General features: G+C 50.6%; 1 protein-coding gene across 1 annotated transcript; it reads left to right on the top strand.

Annotated features, from left to right (window-relative positions):
- Window positions 1-266: 266 nt before the first annotated feature.
- Window positions 267-11543, top strand: LOC134353285 (protein TUNAR-like). Its single transcript, XM_063061315.1, has 3 exons — window positions 267-620; window positions 3100-3334; window positions 11045-11543. The coding sequence occupies exon 3, from the start codon at window positions 11069-11071 to the stop codon at window positions 11225-11227; it is 159 nt and encodes a 52-aa protein (XP_062917385.1). The 5' UTR covers window positions 267-620; window positions 3100-3334; window positions 11045-11068; the 3' UTR covers window positions 11228-11543.
- The last annotated feature ends 12881 nt before the right edge of the window (window positions 11544-24424 follow it).

Consider the following 24424-nt stretch of genomic DNA (forward strand, 5'->3'; position numbering starts at 1 on the left):
CCTCTCTTGCAATGAAGCCCTAGCTGCCTTTAGGGGAGAAGGGAGAGGGTGCTGGAGGAAAAGAAATAAGAGGAAGTCCCTCACTGCGGGAGGGTGGGGGTGAGTTGAGGAGGAGGATCTGTTTGGAAGCCCCCTGCCAGTGCACCCTTTGATCTGTTGCGTGGAGCTGGCTCTACAGACGTAGAGAGGGGGAGAGAGAGAGAAAGGGAGGGAGGGAGAGAGGGAGGGAGAGAGAGAGAGAGAGGCAGGCAGGCAGGCAGGGAGAGTCAACAGTGGATTTCAAGAAATCTCGGCACATCCAGCTGGAAGACGGAGCATCTAGGCGAGAAGGCTGGGATTTCTGCGTGGGTCATCCACAACGAGTCTGGAACTGCCTGGGAGAAAAAAGGGGGTCAAATCAGCCCCTCTCGGGGACAAAATCCACACATCTCTTCCTCCCCCCCGCCTTCTCCAGTTGCACAAACGAACGACGACGATTTCGGACCCTCGGAGGAGGGCGAAATCCGCAAATTGGTGTGTGTGTGTGCGTGCTTTTAGTGCGGGAACAACGTGCTGGATGATTACCCCGAGGGATTCTAATCTTCAACCGCCCGGATTCTGCTACTGTGCGCTCGGAATTGGTAAGCAGACCCTCCGTCAACACCTGTTAACAGCAGAGACTGGAACAGGTCTGCGAGGGCCGGCCGGTTCCACCCCGCCACCTCTTCTCCCATCGCGTTTCAGAATGTCGACCTTAAGGGGTGTGGGGTGTGGGCTGAAGAAAGGGCACGTTTAATACCGGGGGCTTGAACCTTGCGCCACACATGTTAACTCAAACCCCCGGCATGTCCACCATTACTGTCTTCCGTTCAGCCCGACGTGTTATGCGAACGGGGCGGAGGGGTTGCTAATTAACTAATGCAATGCAGCGTCTAGTGCCTGGGAGTGGTGTGGGATTGTGGAGTGACTCCCACTGGGGGCAGTGCAAGGGTTAACTGATAGTGTTTAAACCAGCAGGGCTGTGTCGCTTTTCCCTGTTCTTTGGGGGGAGGCTGATGTATCTGGGAAGGAAAGAGGGTGGGGGCTCCTTTAACCGAGATTCCTGCCTCCGCGGCAGAGCAGTGGAAAGGCACGGAGAGATCCCAGCCCCTCCCGAGGGGTTACATCGAGGCCTTTCGCTTTGCCTCTTTTGCTGCCTTTGAGTTGTACTGATGCTGTTCCACCTCCGGATGCCCGAGTGGTCGCTCATCTTGTGCCCTTGATGGGCTGTTCTGTCACAGAGGAGTCACGGCCCGAAGCATTCCCTTCCGGCTCCACACACCCCTCGTGTAAACACACACACACACACACACACACACACACACACACACACACACACACACACGCCATACATATACACACACATACGCCATGCATATACACACAGATACACGCACACACACGCCATGCCTACACTCACACACGCCATGTATACACACATACACACACACACACACACACACATGCCATACATATACACACACATACGCCATGCATATACACACAGATACACGCACACACACGCCATGCCTACACTCACACACGCCATGTATACACACATACACACACACACACACACACATGCCATACATATACACACACATACGCCATGCATATACACACAGATACACGCACACACACGCCATGCCTACACTCACACATGCCATGTATACACACACACGCCATGTATACACACACACACACACACACACACACACACACGTGAAACAACATGGGCACATACTCACATTTTCACAGACATTCAGATATGCCTGCACACTGACATACTGATACATACACATGCATACACACTTACTCGTTAACATACAGAATGCACACATTTTTACAGACATACATTCATGCATGCATCCTTATACATTTACACACACACACAGGCACAGAGGACATGGACACAGAGACACATGCTGAGCAGATATTCATGGACACCTACACCCACTCACGTGCATGCACACTTATGAAGAAACATGGGCACATGCTGATACACAGAGTCACACAGAGATATGGGCCAGGTACCTGTATATATACACACATGCAAACATACACGGATACACTTGCAGATACATACACACATACACAGGTAGCACGTGTGATACTTACACATGTACACGTGTGCACACACACACTGTAGATATGTAAACGTTTATCTATGCATACATGCACCTGCACACACGAATAGCAATAAACTCAACTTCACCTTTGACTTGGACGTATGCACACACCACAAATAAACACACATAGATCTCCTCTCACACGGAAAGACTCCATCTCACACTTTGTTCCTTGGGGCAAGAGAGTAGTGGAGTCACTCATAGGACTGAAGACAGAGTGAGTCTCTCTCCTGAAGATATATCATGGTCCACCAAAGCAGATTGGTCCACTATGTCATCGACTGATCAATAACTCCCTGTAACTGGGATTTAAAGCCAACCATGAAGCATTATATCACAGCGTGGGCCCTTTGGTCCACAAGGTTGTGCTGCCTTTTATCCTACTTCACCATCGATCCAATGCCTTCCTTGTGGACGGCCCATAGTCTCCATTTTCCTTTCATCCACGTGCCAATCTAAGAGTCTCTGAAGTATCACAACCCCTGGCAATGTGTTCTAGCTCACTTTGCTAATGTTCACCCCGGTCAGGGATTATAGGCAGTGTGCAGTAGACAGGAGGATGTGCACTGATTTATTCTGATCAGTGGTTGGAGACTGTGGCAGATCTCACCATCCCAACGGTTGGAGAGGAATACCTTCACAGGTCCTCCTCCAGAGCACCCTTGGGAAGGTGAGTGTGGCCAGACAAGTTTCCCTACAGTTCCAAGTCCATCAATCGCCGCAGAAGGCTGTTCGGCCCATTACATTCCTGCACCTCATATCTCCCCAGTGCTCTGTCAAGTGCTTTACAGCTGGCCTGGGGGCATCTCTCAGACAGTGAGTTTTAGTCTCATTTTGCTCATCATCATCATCGAGGTATGGAGTGCATTAACCGGCCCTTCACCCAGCTCATTTATACTAATAACACATTCCTTATTCTACCCTTACCCCTCAACTCCGCCCCCCCGCCCAGACTGTACTCCTCATCGACACACCAGGGACAATTGACCATTAACCCAGCAACTTGAACGCCTTTGGGATGTGGGAGAAACCGTGGAGCAGTTAGCGTGATGCTATTGGAGCTCGGGGCGTCGGAGTTTGGACTTCAGTTCTGCCATCCTCTGTAACGAGTTTGTACGTTCTTCCCGTGAGCGTGTGGCTTTCAACCGCAGCCACTAAAAACAGACTGAACAACTACATGTCTACAGGTAATGGTGTAAAAATGCAAACAAGCAGAAAGCAGTTAAACTATGAGGAAAATCTGTAGCCAGGGTGTGGCTTTTCTTTCCAGGACATCTGGGATGTTTTCCTTCTTCAAAAAAAAACGCCATTTCCTTTCCTCCACTTTTGGTGCTGTCCTCACCCACATCTCCTCCATTTCCGAAACATCCACGCTCACCCCATCTTCCCACCACCTTCACAGTGATAGAGTTCCTCTTGTCCTCACCTATCACCCCATCCATCGTCAACTAATTCTGTCTCCGCTATCTCCAATGGGATCCTACTACCACCTCTCCCACCTCAGCTTTCCATAGGGATCCCTCCCTCCACTAATCCTTTGCTCATTCATCCCTCCAGGCATTTCTCCCCGCAAGTGGCCCAAGTGCTACACTTGCCCATTCACCTCCATCCAGGGCCCCAAACAGTTCCTCAGGTGAGGCAACACTCCACCTGTGAACCTGCTGGGTCACCTGTAGTGCCCAGTGCTCCAGATGTGGCCTCCTCTGCACTGGTGAGCCCCATCGTAAGCTGGGTGCCTACTTCATCGAGCACTTCTGCTCCATCCATCGAAACTGGAACTTCCCGGTGACCAAACATTTTACTTCTGATTCCCTCTCTCGTTCTGGCAAGTTGGTCCATGGTCTCCTCTTGTGCCCTGAGGTGGAGAAGCAGCACCTTATAGTCCATCTGGGTGGCCTCCAACCTGATGGCATGGATATCAATTTCTTCTTCCGGTAAAAAAAATTTCCTCCCCCTCCCCTTTTTTTCTATTCCCCACTTTGGCCTCCTACCTCTTCTCACCGGCCTATCACCTCCCTTGGGTCCCCTCCTCCTTCCCTTTCTCATGTGGTCCACCCTTCTCTCCTATCAGATTCCTTCTTCTCCAACCCTTGACCTTTCCCACCCACCTGGCTTCATCCATCAGCTTCTAGCTGTCCTCCTTCCCCTCCCCCACCATTTTAGTCTGAAAGACACCAGACTGAGGAAGGGTCTTGACCTGAAAGGTCTGTTATTTATTCATTTCCATAGATGCTGCCTTAACTGTTGAGTTCCACCAGCATTTGGTGTGCGTTACTCTGAAGTTCCAGCATCTGCAGCTTTTCTTGTGTTAAGGAAAAGAACAAATATCCCCTTTAATTCAACATCCTCATGGATTTTATACATCTCTACAAGGTCACTCCTCATTCTTCTCGAGTCCTGGCAACATCATTGTCAATCTTTTCTGCACTCTTCCCAGCTTAATGGCATCTTTACTTTAACAGAGTGACTAACGCTGAACAATTTTCCCCTCAAACAGCTCCATAGCACAGAAAACAGTCCTGGCCCCATAAGACACAGGAGCAGAATTAGGCTACTCAGCCCCTCGAGTCTGCTCGGATGGCTGATTTATTATCCCTCCTCTAAACTCCAGTGACTACAGGCCCAGAACCATCAACGCTCATCATACATTCACAACACGCTGGAGGAATTCAGCAGGTCGGGCAGCATCCGTGGAAAAGATCGGTCGACGTTTCGGGCTGGAACCCTTCGTCAGGACTTCGAAGGGTTCCGGCCCGAAACGTCGACTGATCTTTTCCACAGATGCTGCCCGACCTGCTGAGTTCCTCCAGCGTGTTGTGAGTGTTGCTTTGACCCCAGCATCTGCAGCTCATCATACACTAATCCCTTTATATCCGGGATCATTCCTGTAAACCTCCCCTGGACCCACTCTAATGCCAGCATATCTCTTCTTAGATAAGGGACCCAAAACTGCTCACAATACTCCAAGTGCAGTCTGACCAATGCCTTATAGCCTCAGCATTACATCCTTGCTCTTATATTCTAGTCCTCTCAAAATGAATACTAACAGTGCATTTGCCTTCCTCACCACTGATTCAACTTGCAAGTTAACCTTGAGGGAATCCTGCACAAGCACTCCCAGTCCCTTTGTGTCTCTGATCTTTTTGTATTTTCTCTCCATTTAGAAGGTAGTGCACACCTTTATTTCTGACATCCTTTCAAACAGGCACCCCACCCTTCTATATTCTCACCTTCCTATAGTGGGGTGACTAGAACAGCAGGCAGTGGTCTTGTGGGCCATTGGGTTTTCACTTCTCTGCTACTGTATTGAGAAAACTAAGAAAGAAACTAAAAATGCCTGAAATAAAAGCAGAAGAAGTCTTAACTACTCTCAGGTTGGTATTCCGTCAGGGTAACCTCAAACTTGGTGGCACCTAAATCAATTTCTTTAACTTCCAGTAATTTCTCCCCTCTCCCTCCTTCTTTCTTTTTCCATTCCTCATTCTGGTTACCCTCTCACTCCTTCTCTTCCCCTCACCTGCCCATCACCTCCCTCTGGTTCCCCTCCTCCTTCCCTTTCAGAGTAAAATTCATTATCAGAATACATACCTATCACCACGAACAACCCCAAGATTCTTCTTCTTTGGGCATACTCAGCAAATCTATAGAATAGTAACTGTAAACAGGATCAGTGAAAGAGCAAGAGCTTAGAAAACGGCAAACTGCAGAAATGCAGATATAAATAAATAGTAATAAATAAGGAGAGCATGAAATAACAAGATAAAGGGTCCTTAAAGTGAGACCATCGGCTGTGGGAACATCTCAATAGATGAGTGCAGTTATCCTCTTTTGTTCAAGCGCCTGGTGGCTGAGGGGTAGCAACTGCTCTTGAACCTGGTGTGCAAGTCCTGAGGCTCTTGTATCTTCTTCCCAATGGCAGCAGCAAGGAAAGAGCATGGCCTGGGTGGTGACGATCTTTCATAATAGATGCTGCTTTCCTACAACAGCATTTCATGTAGATAGGCTCAATGGTTGGGAGGGCTTTACCTGTGATGTACTGGGCCGAATCCACTATGTTTTGTCGGATTTTCCATTCAAAGGAATTGGTGTTCCTATACCAGGCCATAATGCAGCCAGTCAGCACACTTTCCATCACACATCAGTAGAAGTCCATGTTTCTTCCATGGTCCACTGTCTCCCTCCTATCAGTTTCTTTCTTCTTCAACTCTTCAACTGCTTACATCTTCCACCTATCACCTCTCAGCTTCTTAATTAACTCCCTCTCCCCCCCCCCATCTTCAATCTCACCTGGTCTCATTTATTATCTGCCATCTTGTAATCCTCCCTCCCTCCACCTTATTCTGCTTTCTGCCCCCTTCTTTTGAAATCCTGATGAAGGGTCTTGGGTCAAAACATTGACTGTTTATTCCCCTCCATATAGATGCTGTCTTGACCTGCCAAGGTCCGCTAGCACGGTGTTAATTGCAAATACTCAGCAGGCCAGGCAGCATTGTTGGACAGATCAATGAGCTTTGTTCTTATGGGATCCCATCTCTTATGAAGGGTCCTGTTGTACAGTTGCCACCTGACCTGCTGAGAATTTATGACTTTTTCTGTTTGTTAAGGCAAATGCTCTGTCTACCTTTTAAGACACATTATTTTTAGCTACCTGTTTATGAATTATTATGCTCTTCATAATCCCTTTAGGGTCACTTGGAAAGTGGCCAGACACCGTGGTCCCTCAGGAGATCACAAGAACAGGCCATTCAGCCCATCTAGTCCAATGTTGTAAGTGCATTGGAATTGGTTTTGTTATTGTCACATATACTGAGATGCTGTGAAAAGTTTGTCTCTTATTACACCAAATTATTACACAGTGCATTGATGAGGAAGAATGGAAACATTAATCATGAGGAATACAGTGTAACGGCTCCAGAGAAAGTGCAGTGCAGGTAAACAATTGGATGCAAGATCATAACAAAGAATCTGAGGTCAAGAGTCCATCTTATTGTAATAGGGGACCATTCAGTAGTCTTACCACAATGGCACATTAACACGAGATTCTGCAGGTGCTGGAAATCCAGGGCAACACACACAAAATGCTGGAGGAACTCAACAGGTCAGGCAGCATCTATGGAAGTGAATAAAGAGTTGATGTTTCAGGCTGAAACCCTTCAGGACAGTAAGGAGCAAGGTCATAATGAGGGAAATGTGAGGTCAAGGTTGGACTTGAGGGTAGAAGCTGTCCTTGAACCTGATGGTACATCTCTTCAGGCTTTTGTATCTTCAGAGAGGGGAAATAGAGAATGTCTGGGGTGGTGAGGTCTGAGAAATATCAACAGAATCCATGGAGGGGTGGCTGGTTCCTCTCACATGCTGAGCTGTGACCACAACTCTGTAATTTCTTGCAGTCACATGCAGGGCAGGTAGAGAGCAAGGTGCAAGGTCCGGACGAGGGAGATTTTGAGGTCAAGAGTACATCTTATTCTACAAAAGAGTAGGGTAGCACCTGTCCTTGAGCGTGGTTGCATGTGCTTTCAGACTTTTGTATCTGCTCCTTTGACTCCTTTAGAGCCTTATCTAAACCTCCATTCTCTCCTCCTCCATGGGTTTGTCTAACCTTCAGCTCCATGCTCTATTTACCTCAAGTACTCCCTGTGAAAGTGAGAGTGTATTATTCCCATCACCTGCCCAGCACAATCAGAATAACTCGACCTCACAATTACCTCATATTGACCTTGCTCCCTATTGTCAACCCGCAGTGCAATTTCTCTGCGTTCTGTTGTGAGGCTATCGAATAGTCCCCCGTTGGATTCTTGGTGACTGTCTTACAGTGAAGGGCTCTGAACTTGGATTTCAATCAAGTTAAGGTTCAAGTTTATTGTCATTGGACTACTCATGTATACAACCAAATGAAACATTGTTTCTCGGGACCATGGTGCACCCTCACAGCATATAACACACACACGTAAATAAAATATTACAATAAATAAGAACACAACTCAAGTGCACGTGGTACTTAGCACAGGTAAACAGCTGGCTGTCCTAGTGACGAGACCTCAGTGCAGACCGCGTATCCATTAGTCTCACAGCCTGAGAGAAGAAGCTGTTACCCAGTCTGGCCGTCCTAGTCCAGATGCTCCTGTACCTCCTTCCTGATGGTAGTGGGTCAGAGAGACTGTGGAATGGGTGGTAGGAATCCTCACATTGCTTTTTGGCCCTTTGTATGCAACGTTCCCGTAAATGTCATAATGGGGATGGAGACTCTGATGATTCTCTCAGTAATGTCTCCCCCGGACACATTCTCATGGTATCCATTCGACCACAATTTTTTTCGGCCTCCCCTCCACTTTTTCACTGGAGAAGAGAGATTTGGACTTTTCATTCTTTCCATATCCTATATATGAATAGTTTTTGGGATACAGTGGAATTTTTTTAATCCACAGTAACACACAAAATGCCGGAGGAAATCAGCAGGTCAGACAGCATCTATGGAAAGGAATGAACAGTTGATGTTTTGGGCTGAGACCCTTCATCAGGGCTGAGAAGGAAGGGGGAAGATGCCAGAATGAAAGGTTGACCATAGGAGGAAGGGCATGAATATTGCTTTCTCTTTCCAGTTAAAAAAACTTTGATGCATTATGTGATAATCTGACCTGTATGAACAGTCTACAAGACGAGCTTTTCACTGTACCTCAGTCCATGGGACAATCATAAACTAATTCCAGTTCCAAGTTGAATTCCCAGTTAGATTTATTGGTGAGTGTTTTATAGTGAAGGGCTTCAGATTTAATTGGACATGTTCTCGTGGTATCTGCTCCACCACAACCCTATCTGATCTCTTCTCAGCTTGTTCTCTGGAGGAGAGAGACGAGGACTGATCATCCTTTCCAGAGTGTATTCCGTTGAGTTACAGCACATTGAGGTAGGCCACTCAGCCCAAAACATCCATGCTGACTAGCAGCCACCAGGAGCCAACCTTTCTCTTGGCCCATAGCCGTCAATGCCTATGCCATTTACTTCTAAAGTGCCACCAGTGGCCCTGCTTCCACTGCTCTCACGGGCACCATGATTCAGGTACTCTTCAGTCTCTAGGTGGGAAAAGCACCCCCCCCCCAACTTTAATCTCCCCAAATTCCCATCAAATCTCCTAGATATTTAAGCAGAATTTGAGGGGGAACTTCTTCACTCAGAGGGTGGTAGGAGTGTGGAACTAGCTTCCAGGATTGGTTGCAACATTTCAGAGAAGTTTTAGTATGTACATTGGTGGGAGAGGCATGGAGGGCTATGGTCCAGGTAGATTAACAGTTCAGAACAGGCTAGATGGGCTGAAGGGCTTGTTTCTATGCTCTGGTATTCTGTGGCTCTATTCTACAACTCAGTAGCCAGTTAACCTACCTACCTACCTACTACATTGTCTTTGGTGTGTGGGAAAAAATGGATCATTTGGGGGGAGGTGGGGGAAGGCACACAGGGTGAACATGCAAACTCCACACGGACAGCACCTGAGCTTAGGGTTGAGGCGAGGTCTCTGGCACTGTGGTGAACGGTTCCCACCACCGTGCACCCTACCGACTGAAGACATCTTCCTCATGCACTCTCTCATCTTGTTGATGAATTAAGCTAGACTTTTGCACTTTGTGTGAGTGTCTTACACAGAGTCATGGAGCCAGACTGCATGGTCTAGCTCATCCACTGACCATCTAAGCCTGTATCCACCTATAAACTCCTCATACTCCTGGCAGGAGAGGAACTGGGCATTGGTGATTGGAGCCCTAGAGCACTACAGCACAGAAAAAGGCCCTTCAGCCTGTCCAGTGCTTGCCAAACTCTTACTCTGTCCAGTCCCATCGACCTGCACCTGAACCATATCCCTCCATACCTCAACCATCCATGTATCGATCCAAACTTCTCTTAAAATGTTGAGATGGAATCTGCATCCACCACTTCCACTGGCAACGCTCTCCACACACTCACCATCCTCCAGGATGAGTGAAGAAGCTGCCCCTCGGGTTTGTCTTAAATATTTCACCTTCAATCTTAACCCATGACCTCTCATTGTAATCTCGCCCAACCTCAGAGGAAAAAGGTACTTTTATTTACCTATCTATATCCCTCATAATCTTGTATACCTCCCTCAAATCTCCCCACATTCTCAAATCTGCCCTCATTCTCCTACGCCCCAAATAAAGTCTCAACCTATTCTACTACCAGCAGAGAGATGTAGAGGAGCCTGAAGACACACACTAACTGTTTTAGGAACAACTTTGTCCTCTCTTGCCGTCAGATTTCTGAACTGTCCACGACACAATGAACCCTCACTATTCTTGCCTTCCTGTCAGCTTGAATCAGTCTGGTCACTCTCCACTGGTCTCTCTCATTAACAAGGTGCTTTCACCCATAGAATTGCCACTCATTGGATTTCTTCTTGTTTTTCACACCATTCTCTGTAAACTCCAGAGACTGTTGTGTGTGTGAAAATCCCAGGAGATCAGCAGTTTCCAAAATACTTAAACCACCCCATCTGGCACCAACGATCATTCCACAGTCAAAGTCACTTAGATCACATTTTTTCTCCATTCTGATGCTTGGTCTGAACAACAGCTGAACCTCTTGACCATGTCTGCATGCTTTTATACATTGAGTTACTGCTGCACGATTGGCTGATTTGATATTTGCATTAACGAGGTGTACAGGTGCACCTGATAAATTGGCCATTGAGTGTGTATAAATGTATATAATTTCTTAATGTAATTTATAATATTTTATGTCTTGCACTGTACTGCTGCCAGAAAACAATGAATTTCATGACTAAAATTAATGATAATAAACCCGATTCTGATATTCCTCTTTTCCCTCTAATGCAGAGCCTCAGGTCTGTATTTCTTCACTCTCTTCATCTTTTCCCGGATCTGCAGGTCTGGATTAGGAAACCGGGAACGATGGTCATCGTTGAGCACATTGAAGAAACCCGCGTTGTTCGGCTGCCTGACGACGAGGATGAGGACAAAGAAGAGAGGGTTCTGGCGATGCTGGGTATCAGTGGGACCGTCCTCAACCTGCTGGTCATTATATTTGTCTACATTTACACCACCCTGTAGTGTGCAGGGGTGGTCAGCTGGAGAGAGGCTGGGCCGCCCCCTTCCCACCTCCACAAAGACCGACACTCTGGCAGGGAACTTTGAGGGGCACCCGTGCCCGTGTCGGGATCCCTGACGCCAGGTTGACCAGAGTGAGGCAGGCAGCCTGGGACTCGGGAGGCTCCCCCACCGGGAGATGGGACTGTTCCTCTCCGAGATGATGACTGGAGGCTGTGTCAGGGGTCCCGCCCGCCCTGTGCCGGTGGATGAGGAAACCCCCAGGACGAAAGCACAATGCGGCGGACCCTCCGGTAAGGGTCATGGGCCAAGCCAGCAGTCGGACCACCCTTGCGGACAAGCGAAGAGGGCTGGAGTGACCCCAGGCCCATGGCTGAGGGCAACAGGAGGGCGTGGGCCTTGTGGAGAGGTGGGCGGACTCAAGTGGAGGGAGTTACCTGGCTGCGGGAGGCTCCTCTCGGGTGGTCGGACAGAGTCACTGATGCCATGTTGTCCGTGGTGTGGAGCGACAGGGTGTCTCTGCTGGGGCAGCTCCATCCCTCAGGAGTAGGTCTGGTAACCCCCCCACCCCCACCAGGGGCTCCCCTACCCACTTTGTCCTGCATGGCTCCTCCTGTGACACGCCATTCCAGCTGAACGGAAGCATGCGAGCTCTTCACCTTCCACTCAACCCTGCCAACTCCTCTGGCTCGCAGACACCTCTGAGCTCTCCACCACCCCTCACCCCCCCTCCCCCTCCACTGAGCACCCCCACCCCTTCGATATCCCCACCCACCATCCCTCACCCCGCTCCACTGAGCTCCCCACCCAGTCGATATCCCCACCCACCATCCCTCACCTCCCCACCCCATTATCTCCCCTCACCCCCCCACTGACTTCCCCAACCCCAAAGCTCCTCACCACCCCCTCAATATCCCCGCCCACCTCTCCTTCCCCTGAGCTCTCCCACTCCTCAATATCCCCACCCACTTACCCCTCAACCTACACCGATGTGCATTTGTATAGTGCCTACAGGGCACCAGGATACCCCGGCCCATAGACAAACCCCTTCCCTACCAGTTGCGTCCCACACACCCCAGCCCTCACGCCCAAACACTGGTGACAGTCGGTAAAGGTCTGCTCGAAGCGCGGTTGCTGCGGTGCTGTCGGGGATGACGTGGCAGGGCAGCGTTGGCTTTTAATGGTGAGCTCTGCCCCCTCAACACCCTGGGGTGATTCCCCACCCCTCACTCCCCCTTCTTTGAAACAACATCTCTTAACCCACCTGAAAGGTCAAGCCCATTTCCGATGGCTCTGGGCTTGTACTCACTGGAGTTTAGAAGAATGAGGGGGCATCTCATTGAATCATCAAATATTGAAAGACCAAGATAGAGTGGATGTGGAAAGGATGTTTCCTATAGTGCGGGAATCTCGGACCAGAGGCACAGCCTCAGAATACAAGGACGTCCCTTTAGAACAGAGATGAGGAGGAATTTCTTTAGCCAGAGGGTGGTGAATCTGTGGAATTCATCGCCACAGACGGCTGTGGAGTTTAGGCCATTGGATATATTTAAAGTGGAGGTTGATAGGTTCCAGATTAGTAAGGGTGTTAAATGTCATGGGGTTGAGGAATAATTAATCAGCCATGATGGACTGAATGGCCTTATTTTGTGATTTTATCTCTGGAGCAGGAGTACGAACCCCGAGCCTTCAGCCTGATAGGTGACGGGTGTAGACCACTGTTGACACTCGCAGGAGGGCAGAGGGAATTGTATTCTGTTGTTTGAAAAAAGGACAGGAATGCCCCCAGCCCCTCCTTGACTAGTGCCTCTCCCCAACATGACTGCCACACAAGGAATTACTGAGACAGAGAGAGAGAGAGAGAGACAGAGGGAGGGAGAGAGAGAGACAGACAGACAGAAGGAGACAGAGAGAGAGATGGAGGGGGGGATAGATAGATAGGTAGATAGATAAGTAGATAGATAGATAGGTAGATAGATACATAGATAGACAGATAGGTAGATTTGTTTACTAAATAGGTGTTGCCACCTCAGATCAAAGCCCAGCCCTATGTATATTAACAGTCGCCATTCCCACTGAAGGCTGTGATGATCTTTGTAAGTGCCTAACGACCTCAGCTCCTTCCAGTCTCTGTACCGCTGGGTGACGCTGGGTGAACCTTGCTGTCATGTAATGAAGCAGCCCGACCCTCTCTGCCTTGGGTTCAGACCACATTCCACAGAGGTGGATAACAGGCAGAGACTGTCTCCCAGAAGAGGGCCTGACTTTCTGATGTTCAATGGCATGAGCACTGCTGAGAAGCCAGCCTGCCCCACTTCCCGGCCACATCTCACACAGTTAGCAGTACCAGCGGATCAAAGGTGAGGTGTCATAATGCCATTGAGCACGACAGCACAGAAACAGTCCTTTTGGCCCATCTAGTCTGCTCTCCCCAGCTGGGTTTACAGCCTAGTCACAAACCAAATCCCTCCATCCCTCTCCCATCCACATCCCAATCCAAACGTCTCTTCAATGTACAACTGAACCCATAACTGTCACTTTCACTGGCAGCTGCTCCCACCCTCGAAGTGAAGAAGTTCCCCATAAATTCTTCACCTTTCTCACCAAATTTATGACCTCCAAGTTTGGGTTTCAGCCATCTGGGTGCAAGGGTCACTCGACATACATCCCTCATCATTTTGTACATCCCACAGCAGATGAGTGTCCTCACCCCAATGTCTTTCCCTCCGCGACAAAGTCAACAGTGTGATGAGACACTCTCACTTGCCTGGGTGAGTGTGGCTCCAACAAACCAGCTAGGGCAAAGCAGCCATCTCATTCAGCAACTCGCACACCCCCCTCACAAACACTCCCTCCCTCCAGACTCAAACAGCACCTCATACACCCCCCCCACAAACACTCCGTCCCTCCAGACTCAAACAGCACCTCATACACCCCCTCTCAAACACTCCGTCCCTCCAGACTCAAACAGCACCTCATACACCCGCCTCACAAACACTCCCTCCCTCCAGACTCAAACAGCACATCATACACTCCCCTCACAAACACTCCGTCCCTCCAGACTCAAACAGCACCTCATACACTCCCCTCACAAACACTCCCTCCCTCCAGACTCAAACAGAACCCCATACACCCACCTCACAAACACTCCGTCCCTCCAGACTCAAACAGCACCTCATACACCCCCCTCACAAACACTCCGTCCCTCCAGACTCAAACAGCACATCATACACCCCCCTCACAAACACTCCGTCCCTCCAGACTCAAACAGCACCTCATACACCCCCCTCACAAACACTCCGTCCCTCCAGACTCAAACAGCACCTCATACACCCGCTTCACAAACACTCCCTCCCTCCAGACTCAAACAGCACCTCATACACCCGCCTCACAAACACTCCCTCCCTCCAGACTCAAACAGAACCTCATACACCCCCTCACAAACACTCCGTCCCTCCAGACTCAAACAGCACCTCATACACTCCCCTCACAAACATTCCCTCCCTCCAGACTCAAAAAGAACCTCATACACCCCCTCAGAAACACACCGTCCCTCCAGACTCAAACAGAACCTCATACACCCCCTCAGAAACACTCCCTTCCTCCTGACTCAAACAGAAACTCATAAACGAACCTCACAAACACTCCCTCCCTCCAGACACAAACAGCACCTCATACACCCCCCTCACAAACACTCCGTCCCTCCAGACTCAAACAGAACCTTATACACCCTCCTCAGAAACACTCCCTCCCTCCAGACTCAAACAGCACCTCATAAACCCCCCTCACAAACACTCCGTCCCTCCAGACTCAAACAGAACCTCATACACCCCCTCAGAAACACTCCGTCCCTCCAGACTCAAACAGCACCTCATACACTCCCCTCACAAACACTCCCTCCCTCCAGACACAAACAGAACCTCATACACCCCCTTCACAAACACTCGGTCCCTCCAGACTCAAACAGCACCTCATACACCCTGTCACAAATACTCCGTCCCTCCAGACTCAAAGAGAACCTCATACACCCCCCTCACAAACACTCCCTCCCTCCAGACTCAAACAGAACCTCATACACTCCCCTCACAAACACTCCGTCCCTCCAGACTCAAACAGCACCTTATACACTCCCCTCACAAACACTCCCTCCCTCCAGACTCAAACAGAACCTCATACACCCCCTCAGAAACACTCCCTCCCTCCTGACTCAAACAGAACCTCATACACCCACCTCACAAACACTCCGTCCCTCCAGACTCAAGCAGCACCTCATACACCCCCCTCACAAACACTCCGTCCCTCCAGACTCAAACAGAACCTCATACAGCCCCCTCAGAAACACTCCCTCCCTCCAGACTCAAACAGCACCTCATACACCCCCCTCACAAACACTCCGTCCCTCCAGACTCAAACAGAACCTCATACACCCCCTCAGAAACACTCCGTCCCTCCAGACTCAAACAGCACCTCATACACTCCCCTCACAAACACTCCCTCCCTCCAGACACAAACAGAACCTCATACACCCCCTTCACAAACACTCCGTCCCTCCAGACTCAAACAGCACCTCATACACCCTGTCACAAATACTCCGTCCCGCCAGACTCAAAGAGAACCTCATACACCCCCCTCACAAACACTCCGTCCCTCCAGACTCAAACAGTACCTCATACACTCCCCTCACAAACACTCCATCCCTCCAGACTCAAACAGCACCTCACACACTCCCCTCACAAACACTCCCTCCCTCCAGACTCAAACAGAACCTCATAAACCCCCCTCACAAACACTCCCTCCCTCCAGACTCAAACAGAACCTCATACACCCCCCTCACAAACACTCCATCCCTCCAGACTCAAACAGCACCTCATACACCAGCCTCACAAACACTCCTTCCCTCCAGACTCAAACAGCACCTCATACACTCCCCTCACAAACACTCCCTCCCTCCAGACTCAAACAGAACGTCATACACCCCCCTCACAAACACTCCCTCACTCCAGACTCAAACAGAACCTCGTACAGCCCCTCAGAAACACTCCCTCCCTCCAGACTCAAACAGCACCTCATACACTCCCCTCACAAACACTCCGTCCCTCCAGACTCAAACAGAACCTCATACACCCCCCTCACAAACACTCTCTCCCTCCAGACTCAAACAGCACCTCATACACTCCCCTCACAAACACTCCCTCCCTCCAGACTCAAACAGCACCTCATACACTCCCCTCACAAACACTCCCTCCCTCCAGACTCAATCAGCACCTCATACACTCCCTCACAAACACTCCCTCCCTCCAGACCTAAACAGCACCTCATACACTCCCCTCACAAACATTCCGTCCCTCAAGACTCAAACAGAACCTCATACAGCCCCCTCACAAACACTCCCTCCCTCCAGACTCAAACAGCACCTCATACACTCCCCTCACAAACACTCCGTCCCTCCAGACTCAAACAGCACCTCATACACTCCCCTCACAAACACTCCGTCCCTCCAGACTCAAACAGAACCTCATACACCCCCCTCACAAACACTCCCTCCCTCCAGACTCAAACAGAACCTCATACACCCCCCTCACAAACACTCCGTCCCTCCAGACTCAAACAGAACCTCATACACCCCCTCACAAACACTCCCTCCCTCCAGACTCAATAAGCACCTCATACACTCTGTCACAAACACTCCCTCCCTCCAGACTCAAACAGAACCTCATACACCCCCTCAGAAACACTCCGTCCCTCCAGACTCAAACAGCACCTCATACACCCCCTCACAAACACTCCGTCCCTCCAGACTCAAACAGCACCTCATACACCCCCTCACAAACACTCCCTCCCTCCAGACTCAATCAGCACCCTATACACCCCCTAACAAACACTCTGTCCCTCCAGACTCAAACAGAACCTCATACACTCTGTCACAAATACTCCCTCCCTCCAGACTCAAACAGAACCTCATACACTCTGTCACAAATACTCCCTCCCTCCAGACTCAAACAGAACCTCATACACCCCCTCACAAACACTCCGTCCCTCCAGACTCAAACAGCACCTCATACACTCCCCTCACAAACACTCCGTCCCTCCAGACTCAAACAGAACCTCATACCCCTCTCAGAAACACTGCGTCCCTCCAGACTCAAACAGCACCTCATACACCCCCTCACAAACACTCCATCCCTCCAGACTCAAACAGAACCTCATACACCCCCTCACAAAGACTCCATCCCTCCAGACTCAAACAGCACCTCATACACCCCCTCAGAAACACTCCGTCCCTCCAGATTCAAACAGAACCTCATACACACCCTCACAAACACTCCGTCCCTCCAGACTCAAACAGCACCTCATACACTCCCCTCACAAACACTCCGTCCCTCCAGACTCAAACAGAACCTCATACACTCCCCTCACAAACACTCCGTCCCTCCAGACTCAAAGAGAACCTCATACAACCCCCTCACAAACACTCCCTCCCTCCAGACTCAAACAGAACCTCATACACCCCCCTCACAAACACTCCGTCCCTCCAGACTCAAACAGAACCTCATACACCCCCTCACAAACACTCCCTCCCTCCAGACTCAATAAGCACCTCATACACTCTGTCACAAACACTCCCTCCCTCCAGACTCAAACAGAACCTCATACACCCCCTCACAAACACTCCGTCCCTCCAGACTCAAACAGCACCTCATACACCCCCTAACAAACACTCTGTCCCTCCAGATTCAAACAGAGCCTCATACACTCTGTCACAAATACTCCCTCCCTCCAGACTCAAACAGAACCTCATACACTCTGTCACAAATACTCCCTCCCTCCAGACTGAAACAGAACCTCATACACTCTGTCACAAACACTCCGTCCCTCCAGACTCAAACAGCACCTCATACACTCCCCTCACAAACACTCCGTCCCTCCAGACTCAAACAGAACCTCATACCCCTCTCAGAAACACTGCATCCCTCCAGACTCAAACAGCACCTCATACACAGCCTCACAAACACTCCGTCCCTCCAGACTCAAACAGAACCTCATACACCCCCTCACAAAGACTCCATCCCTCCAGACTCAAACAGCACCTCATACACCCCCTCAGAAACACTCCGTCCCTCCAGACTCAAACAGCACCTCATACACCCCCTCACAAACACTCCGTCCCTCCAGACTCAAACAGAACCTCATACACCCCCTCACAAACACTCCATCCCTCCAGACTCAAACAGCACCTCATACACCCCCTCACAAACACTCCGTCCCTCCAGACTCAAACAGTACCTCATACACCCCCCTCACAAACACTCCGTGCCTCCAGACTCAAACAGCACCCCATACACTCCCTCACAAACACTCCGTCCCTCCAGACTCAAACAGCACCTCATACACCCCCTCACAAACACTCCGTCCCTCCAGACTCAAACAGCACCTCATACACCCCCTCACAAACACTCCGTCCCTCCAGACTCAAACAGAACCTCATACACCCCCTCAGAAACACTCCCTCCCTCCAGACTCAATCAGCACCTCATACACCCCCTCATAAACACTTCCTCCAGACTCAGTCAGCACGTCATACACTCCCTCACAAATACTCCCTCCCTCCAGACTCAATCAGCACATCATCTACTACCCTCACTAACATTCCTCCCTCCAGACTTAATGAGCACCTCATACACTCCCTCATAAACACTCGGTCCCTCCAGACTCAAACAGAACCTCATACACCAACCTCACAAACACTCCGTCCCTCCAGACTCAATAAGCACCTCATACACTCTGTCACAAACACTCCCTCCCTCCAGACTCAAACAGCACCTCATATACCCACCTCACAAACACTCCTTCCCTCCAGACTCAAGCACCACCTCATACACCCCCCTCACAAACACTGCTTCCCTCCAGACTCAAACAGCACCTCATACACTCCCCTCACAAACACTCCGTCCCTCCAGACTCAAACAGCACCTTATACACTCCCCTCACAAACACTCCCTCCCTCCAGACTCAAACAGAACCTCATACACCCCCTCAGAAACACTCCCTCCCTCCTGACTCAAACAGAACCTCATACACCCACCTCACAAAAACTCGGTCCCTCCAGACTCAAACAGCACCTCATACACCCCCCTCAAAAACACTCCGTCCCTCCAGACTCAAACAGAACCTCATACACCCCCCTCAGAAACACTCCCTCCCTCCAGACTCAAACAGCACCTCATACACCCCCCTCACAAACACTCCGTCCCTCCAGACTCAAACAGAACCTCATACACCCCCTCAGAAACACTCCGTCCCTCCAGACACAAACAGAACCTCATACACCCCCTTCACAAACACTCGGTCCCTCCAGACTCAAACAGCACCTCATACACCCTGTCACAAATACTCCGTCCCTCCAGACTCAAAGAGAACCTCATACACCCCCCTCACAAACACTCCGTCCCTCCAGACTCAAACAGCACCTCATACACTCCCCTCACAAACACTCCATCCCTCCAGACTCAAACAGCACCTCATACACTCCCCTCACAAACACTCCCTCCCTCCAGACTCAAACAGAACGTCATACACCACCCTCACAAACACTCCCTCACTCCAGACTCAAACAGAACCTCGTATTCCCACTCAGAAACACTCCCTCCCTCCACACTCAAACAGCACCTCATACACTCCCCTCACAAACACTACGTCCCTCTAGACTCAAACAGAACCTCATACACCCCCCTCACAAACACTCCCTCCCTCCAGACTCAAACAGCACCTCATACACTCCCCTCACAAACACTCCCTCCCTCCAGACTCAAACAGCACCTCATACACTCCCCTCACAAACACTCCCTCCCTCCAGACTCAAACAGCACCTCATACACCCAAATCACAAACACTGCCTCCCTCCAGACTCAAACAGCACCTCATACACCACCCTCACAAACACTGCCTCCCTCCAGACTCAAACAGCACCTCATACACTCCCCTCACAAACACTCCGTCCCTCCAGACTCAAACAGCACCTCATACACCCCCCTCACAAACACTCCGTCCCTCCAGACTCAAACAGCACCTCATACACCCCCCTCACAAACACTCCGTCCCTCCAGACTCAAACAGCACCTCATACACCCGCCTCACAAACACTCCCTCCCTCCAGACTCAAACAGCACCTCATACACTCCCCTCACAAACACTCCGTCCCTCCAGACTCAAACAGCACCTCATACACTCCCCTCACAAACACTCCGTCCCTCCAGACTCAAACAGCACCTCATACACCCCCCTCACAAACACTCCCTCCCTCCAGACTCAAACAGAACCTCATACACTCCCCTCACAAACACTCCGTCCCTCCAGACTCAAACAGCACCTCATACACTCCCCTCACAAACACTCCCTCCCTCCAGACTCAAACAGAACCTCATACACCCCCCTCACAAACACTCCCTCCCTCCAGACTCAAACAGCACCTCATACACCCCCCTCACAAACACTCCGTCCCTCCAGACTCAAACAGCACCTCATACACCCCCCTCACAAACACTCCGTCCCTCCAGACTCAAACAGAACCTCATACACCCCCCTCACAAACACTCCCTCCCTCCAGACTCAAACAGCACCTCATACACTCCCCTCACAAACACTCCGTCCCTCCAGACTCAAACAGCACCTCATACACTCCCCTCACAAACACTCCCTCCCTCCAGACTCAAACAGAACCTCATACACCCCCCTCACAAACACTCCCTCCCTCCAGACTCAAACAGAACCTCATACACCCCCTCACAAACACTCCCTCCCTCCAGACTCAAACAGCACCTCATACACCAGCCTCACAAACACTCCTTCCCTCCAGACTCAAACAGCACCTCATACACTCCCCTCACAAACACTCCCTCCCTCCAGACTCAAACAGAACCTCATACACCCCCCTCAGAAACACTCCCTCCCTCCAGACTCAAACAGCACCTCATACACTCCCCTCACAAACACTCCGTCCCTCCAGACTCAAACAGAACCTCATACACCCCCCTCACAAACACTCCCTCCCTCCAGACTCAAACAGCACCTCATACACTCCCCTCACAAACACTCCCTCCCTCCAGACTCAAACAGCACCTCATACACCCCCCTCACAAACACTCCGTCCCTCCAGACTCAAACAGCACCTCATACACTCCCCTCACAAACACTCCGTCCCTCCAGACTCAAACAGCACCTCATACACTCCCCTCACAAACACTCCCTCCCTCCAGACTCAAACAGCACCTCATACACCCCCCTCACAAACACTCCGTCCCTCCAGACTCAAACAGAACCTCATACACCCCCTCACAAACACTCCGTCCCTCCAGACTCAAACAGCACCTCATACACCCCCCTCACAAACACTCCGTCCCTCCAGACTCAAACAGCACCTCATACACCCCCCTCACAAACACTCCGTCCCTCCAGACTCAAACAGCACCTCATACACCCCCCTCAAAAACACTCCCTCCCTCCAGACTCAAACAGAACCTCATACACTCCCCTCACAAACACTCCGTCCCTCCAGACTCAAACAGCACCTCATACACTCCCCTCACAAACACTCCGTCCCTCCAGACTCAAACAGAACCTCATACACCCCCCTCACAAACACTCCCTCCCTCCAGACTCAAACAGAACCTCATACACCCCCCTCACAAACACTCCGTCCCTCCAGACTCAAACAGCACCTCATACACCCCCCTCACAAACACTCCGTCCCTCCAGACTCAAACAGAACCTCATACAGCACCCTCAGAAACACTCCCTCCCTCCAGACTCAAACAGCACCTCATACACCCCCCTCACAAACACTCCGTCCCTCCAGACTCAAACAGAACCTCATACACCCCCTCAGAAACACTCCGTCCCTCCAGACTCAAACAGCACCTCATACACTCCCCTCACAAACACTCCCTCCCTCCAGACACAAACAGAACCTCATACACCCCCCTCACAAACACTCCGTCCCTCCAGACTCAAACATCACCTCATACACCCTGTCACAAATAGTCCGTCCCGCCAGACTCAAAGAGAACCTCATACACCCCCCTCACAAACACTCCGTCCCTCCAGACTCAAACAGTACCTCATACACTCCCCTCACAAACACTCCATCCCTCCAGACTCAAACAGCACCTCACACACTCCCCTCACAAACACTCCCTCCCTCCAGACTCAAACAGAACCTCATACACCCCCCTCACAAACACTCCCTCCCTCCAGACTCAAACAGAACCTCATACACCAGCCTCACAAACACTCCTTCCCTCCAGACTCAAACAGCACCTCATACACTCCCCTCACAAACACTCCCTCCCTCCAGACTCAAACAGCACCTCATACACCCCCCTCACAAACACTCCCTCCCTCCAGACTCAAACAGAACCTCATACACCCCCCTCACAAACACTCCCTCCCTCCAGACTCAAACAGCACCTCATACACTCCCCTCACAAACACTCCGTCCCTCCAGACTCAAACATAACCTCATACACCCCCCTCACAAACACTCTCTCCCTCCAGACTCAAACAGCACCTCATACACTCCCCTCACAAACAATCCCTCCCTCCAGACTCAAACAGCACCTCATACACTCCCCTCACAAACACTCCCTCCCTCCAGACTCAAACAGAACCTCATACACTCCCCTCACAAACACTCCGTCCATCCAGAATCAAACAGCATCTCATACACTCCCCTCACAAACACTCCCTCCCTCCAGACTCAAACAGCACCTCATACACCCACCTCACAAACACTCCCTCCCTCCAGACTCAAACAGCACTTCATACACCACCCTCACAAACACTGCCTCCCTCCAGACTCAAACAGCATCTCATACACTCCCCTCACAATCACTCCGTCCCTCCAGACTCAAACAGCACCTCATACACTCGCCTCACAAACACTCCCTCCCTCCAGACTCAAACAGAACCTCATACACCCCCTCACAAACACTCCCTCCCTCCAGACTCAAACAGCACCTCATACACTCCCCTCACAAACACTCCGTCCTTCCAGACTCAAACAGCACCTCATATACTCCCCTCACAAACACTCCTTCCCTCCAGACTCAAACAGAACCTCATACACCCCCCTCACAAACACTCCCTCCTTCTGACTCAATCAGCACCTCATACACTCCCTCACAAACACTCCCTCCCTCCAGACCTAAACAGCACCTCATACACTCCCCTCACAAACACTCCGTCCCTCCAGACTCAAACAGAACCTCATACACTCCCCTCACAAACACTCCTTCCCTCCAGACTCAAACAGCACCTCATACACTCCCCTCACAAACACTCCGTCCCTCCAGACTCAAACAGCACCTCATACACTCCCCTCACAAACACTCCGTCCCTCCAGACTCAAACAGAACCTCATACACCCCCTCAGAAACACTCCGTCCCTCCAGACTCAAACAGCACCTCATACACCCCCTCAGAAACACTCCGTCCCTCCAGACTCAAACAGCACCTCATACACCCCCTCACAAACACTCCGTCCCTCCAGACTCAAACAGCACCTCATACACTCCCCTCACAAACACTCCGTCCCTCCAGACTCAAACAGAACCTCATACACTCCCCTCACAAACACTCCCTCCCTCCAGACTCAAACAGAACCTCATACACCCCCCTCACAAACACTCCCTCCCTCCAGACTCAAACAGAACCTCATACACCCCCTCACAAACACTCCGTCCCTCCAGACTCAAACAGCACCTCATACACTCCCCTCACAAACACTCCCTCCCTCCAGACTCAAACAGCACCTCATACACCCCCTCACAAACACTCCGTCCCTCCAGACTCAAACAGCACCTCATACACCCCCTCACAAACACTCCGTCCCTCCAGACTCAAACAGAACCTCATACACCCCCTCACAAACACTCCGTCCCTCCAGACTCAAACAGCACCTCATACACCCCCTCACAAACACTCCGTCCCTCCAGACTCAAACAGCACCTCATACACTCCCCTCACAAACACTCCGTCCCTCCAGACTCAAACAGAACCTCATACACTCCCCTCACAAACACTCCGTCCCTCCAGACTCAAACAGAACCTCATACACTCCCCTCACAAACACTCCGTCCCTCCAGACTCAAACAGCACCTCATACACTCCCCTCACAAACACTCCGTCCCTCCAGACTCAAACAGA

The sequence above is a fragment of the Mobula hypostoma genome, chromosome 10 (assembly GCF_963921235.1).
Source record: "Mobula hypostoma chromosome 10, sMobHyp1.1, whole genome shotgun sequence".
In the NCBI taxonomy this organism is placed as follows: domain Eukaryota; kingdom Metazoa; phylum Chordata; class Chondrichthyes; order Myliobatiformes; family Myliobatidae; genus Mobula; species Mobula hypostoma.

Excerpts from the sequence above, each read along its gene's own strand:
- LOC134353285 (XM_063061315.1), top strand. The coding sequence starts at position 11,069 with ATGGTCATCGTTGAGCACATTGAAGAAACCCGCGTTGTTCGGCTGCCT.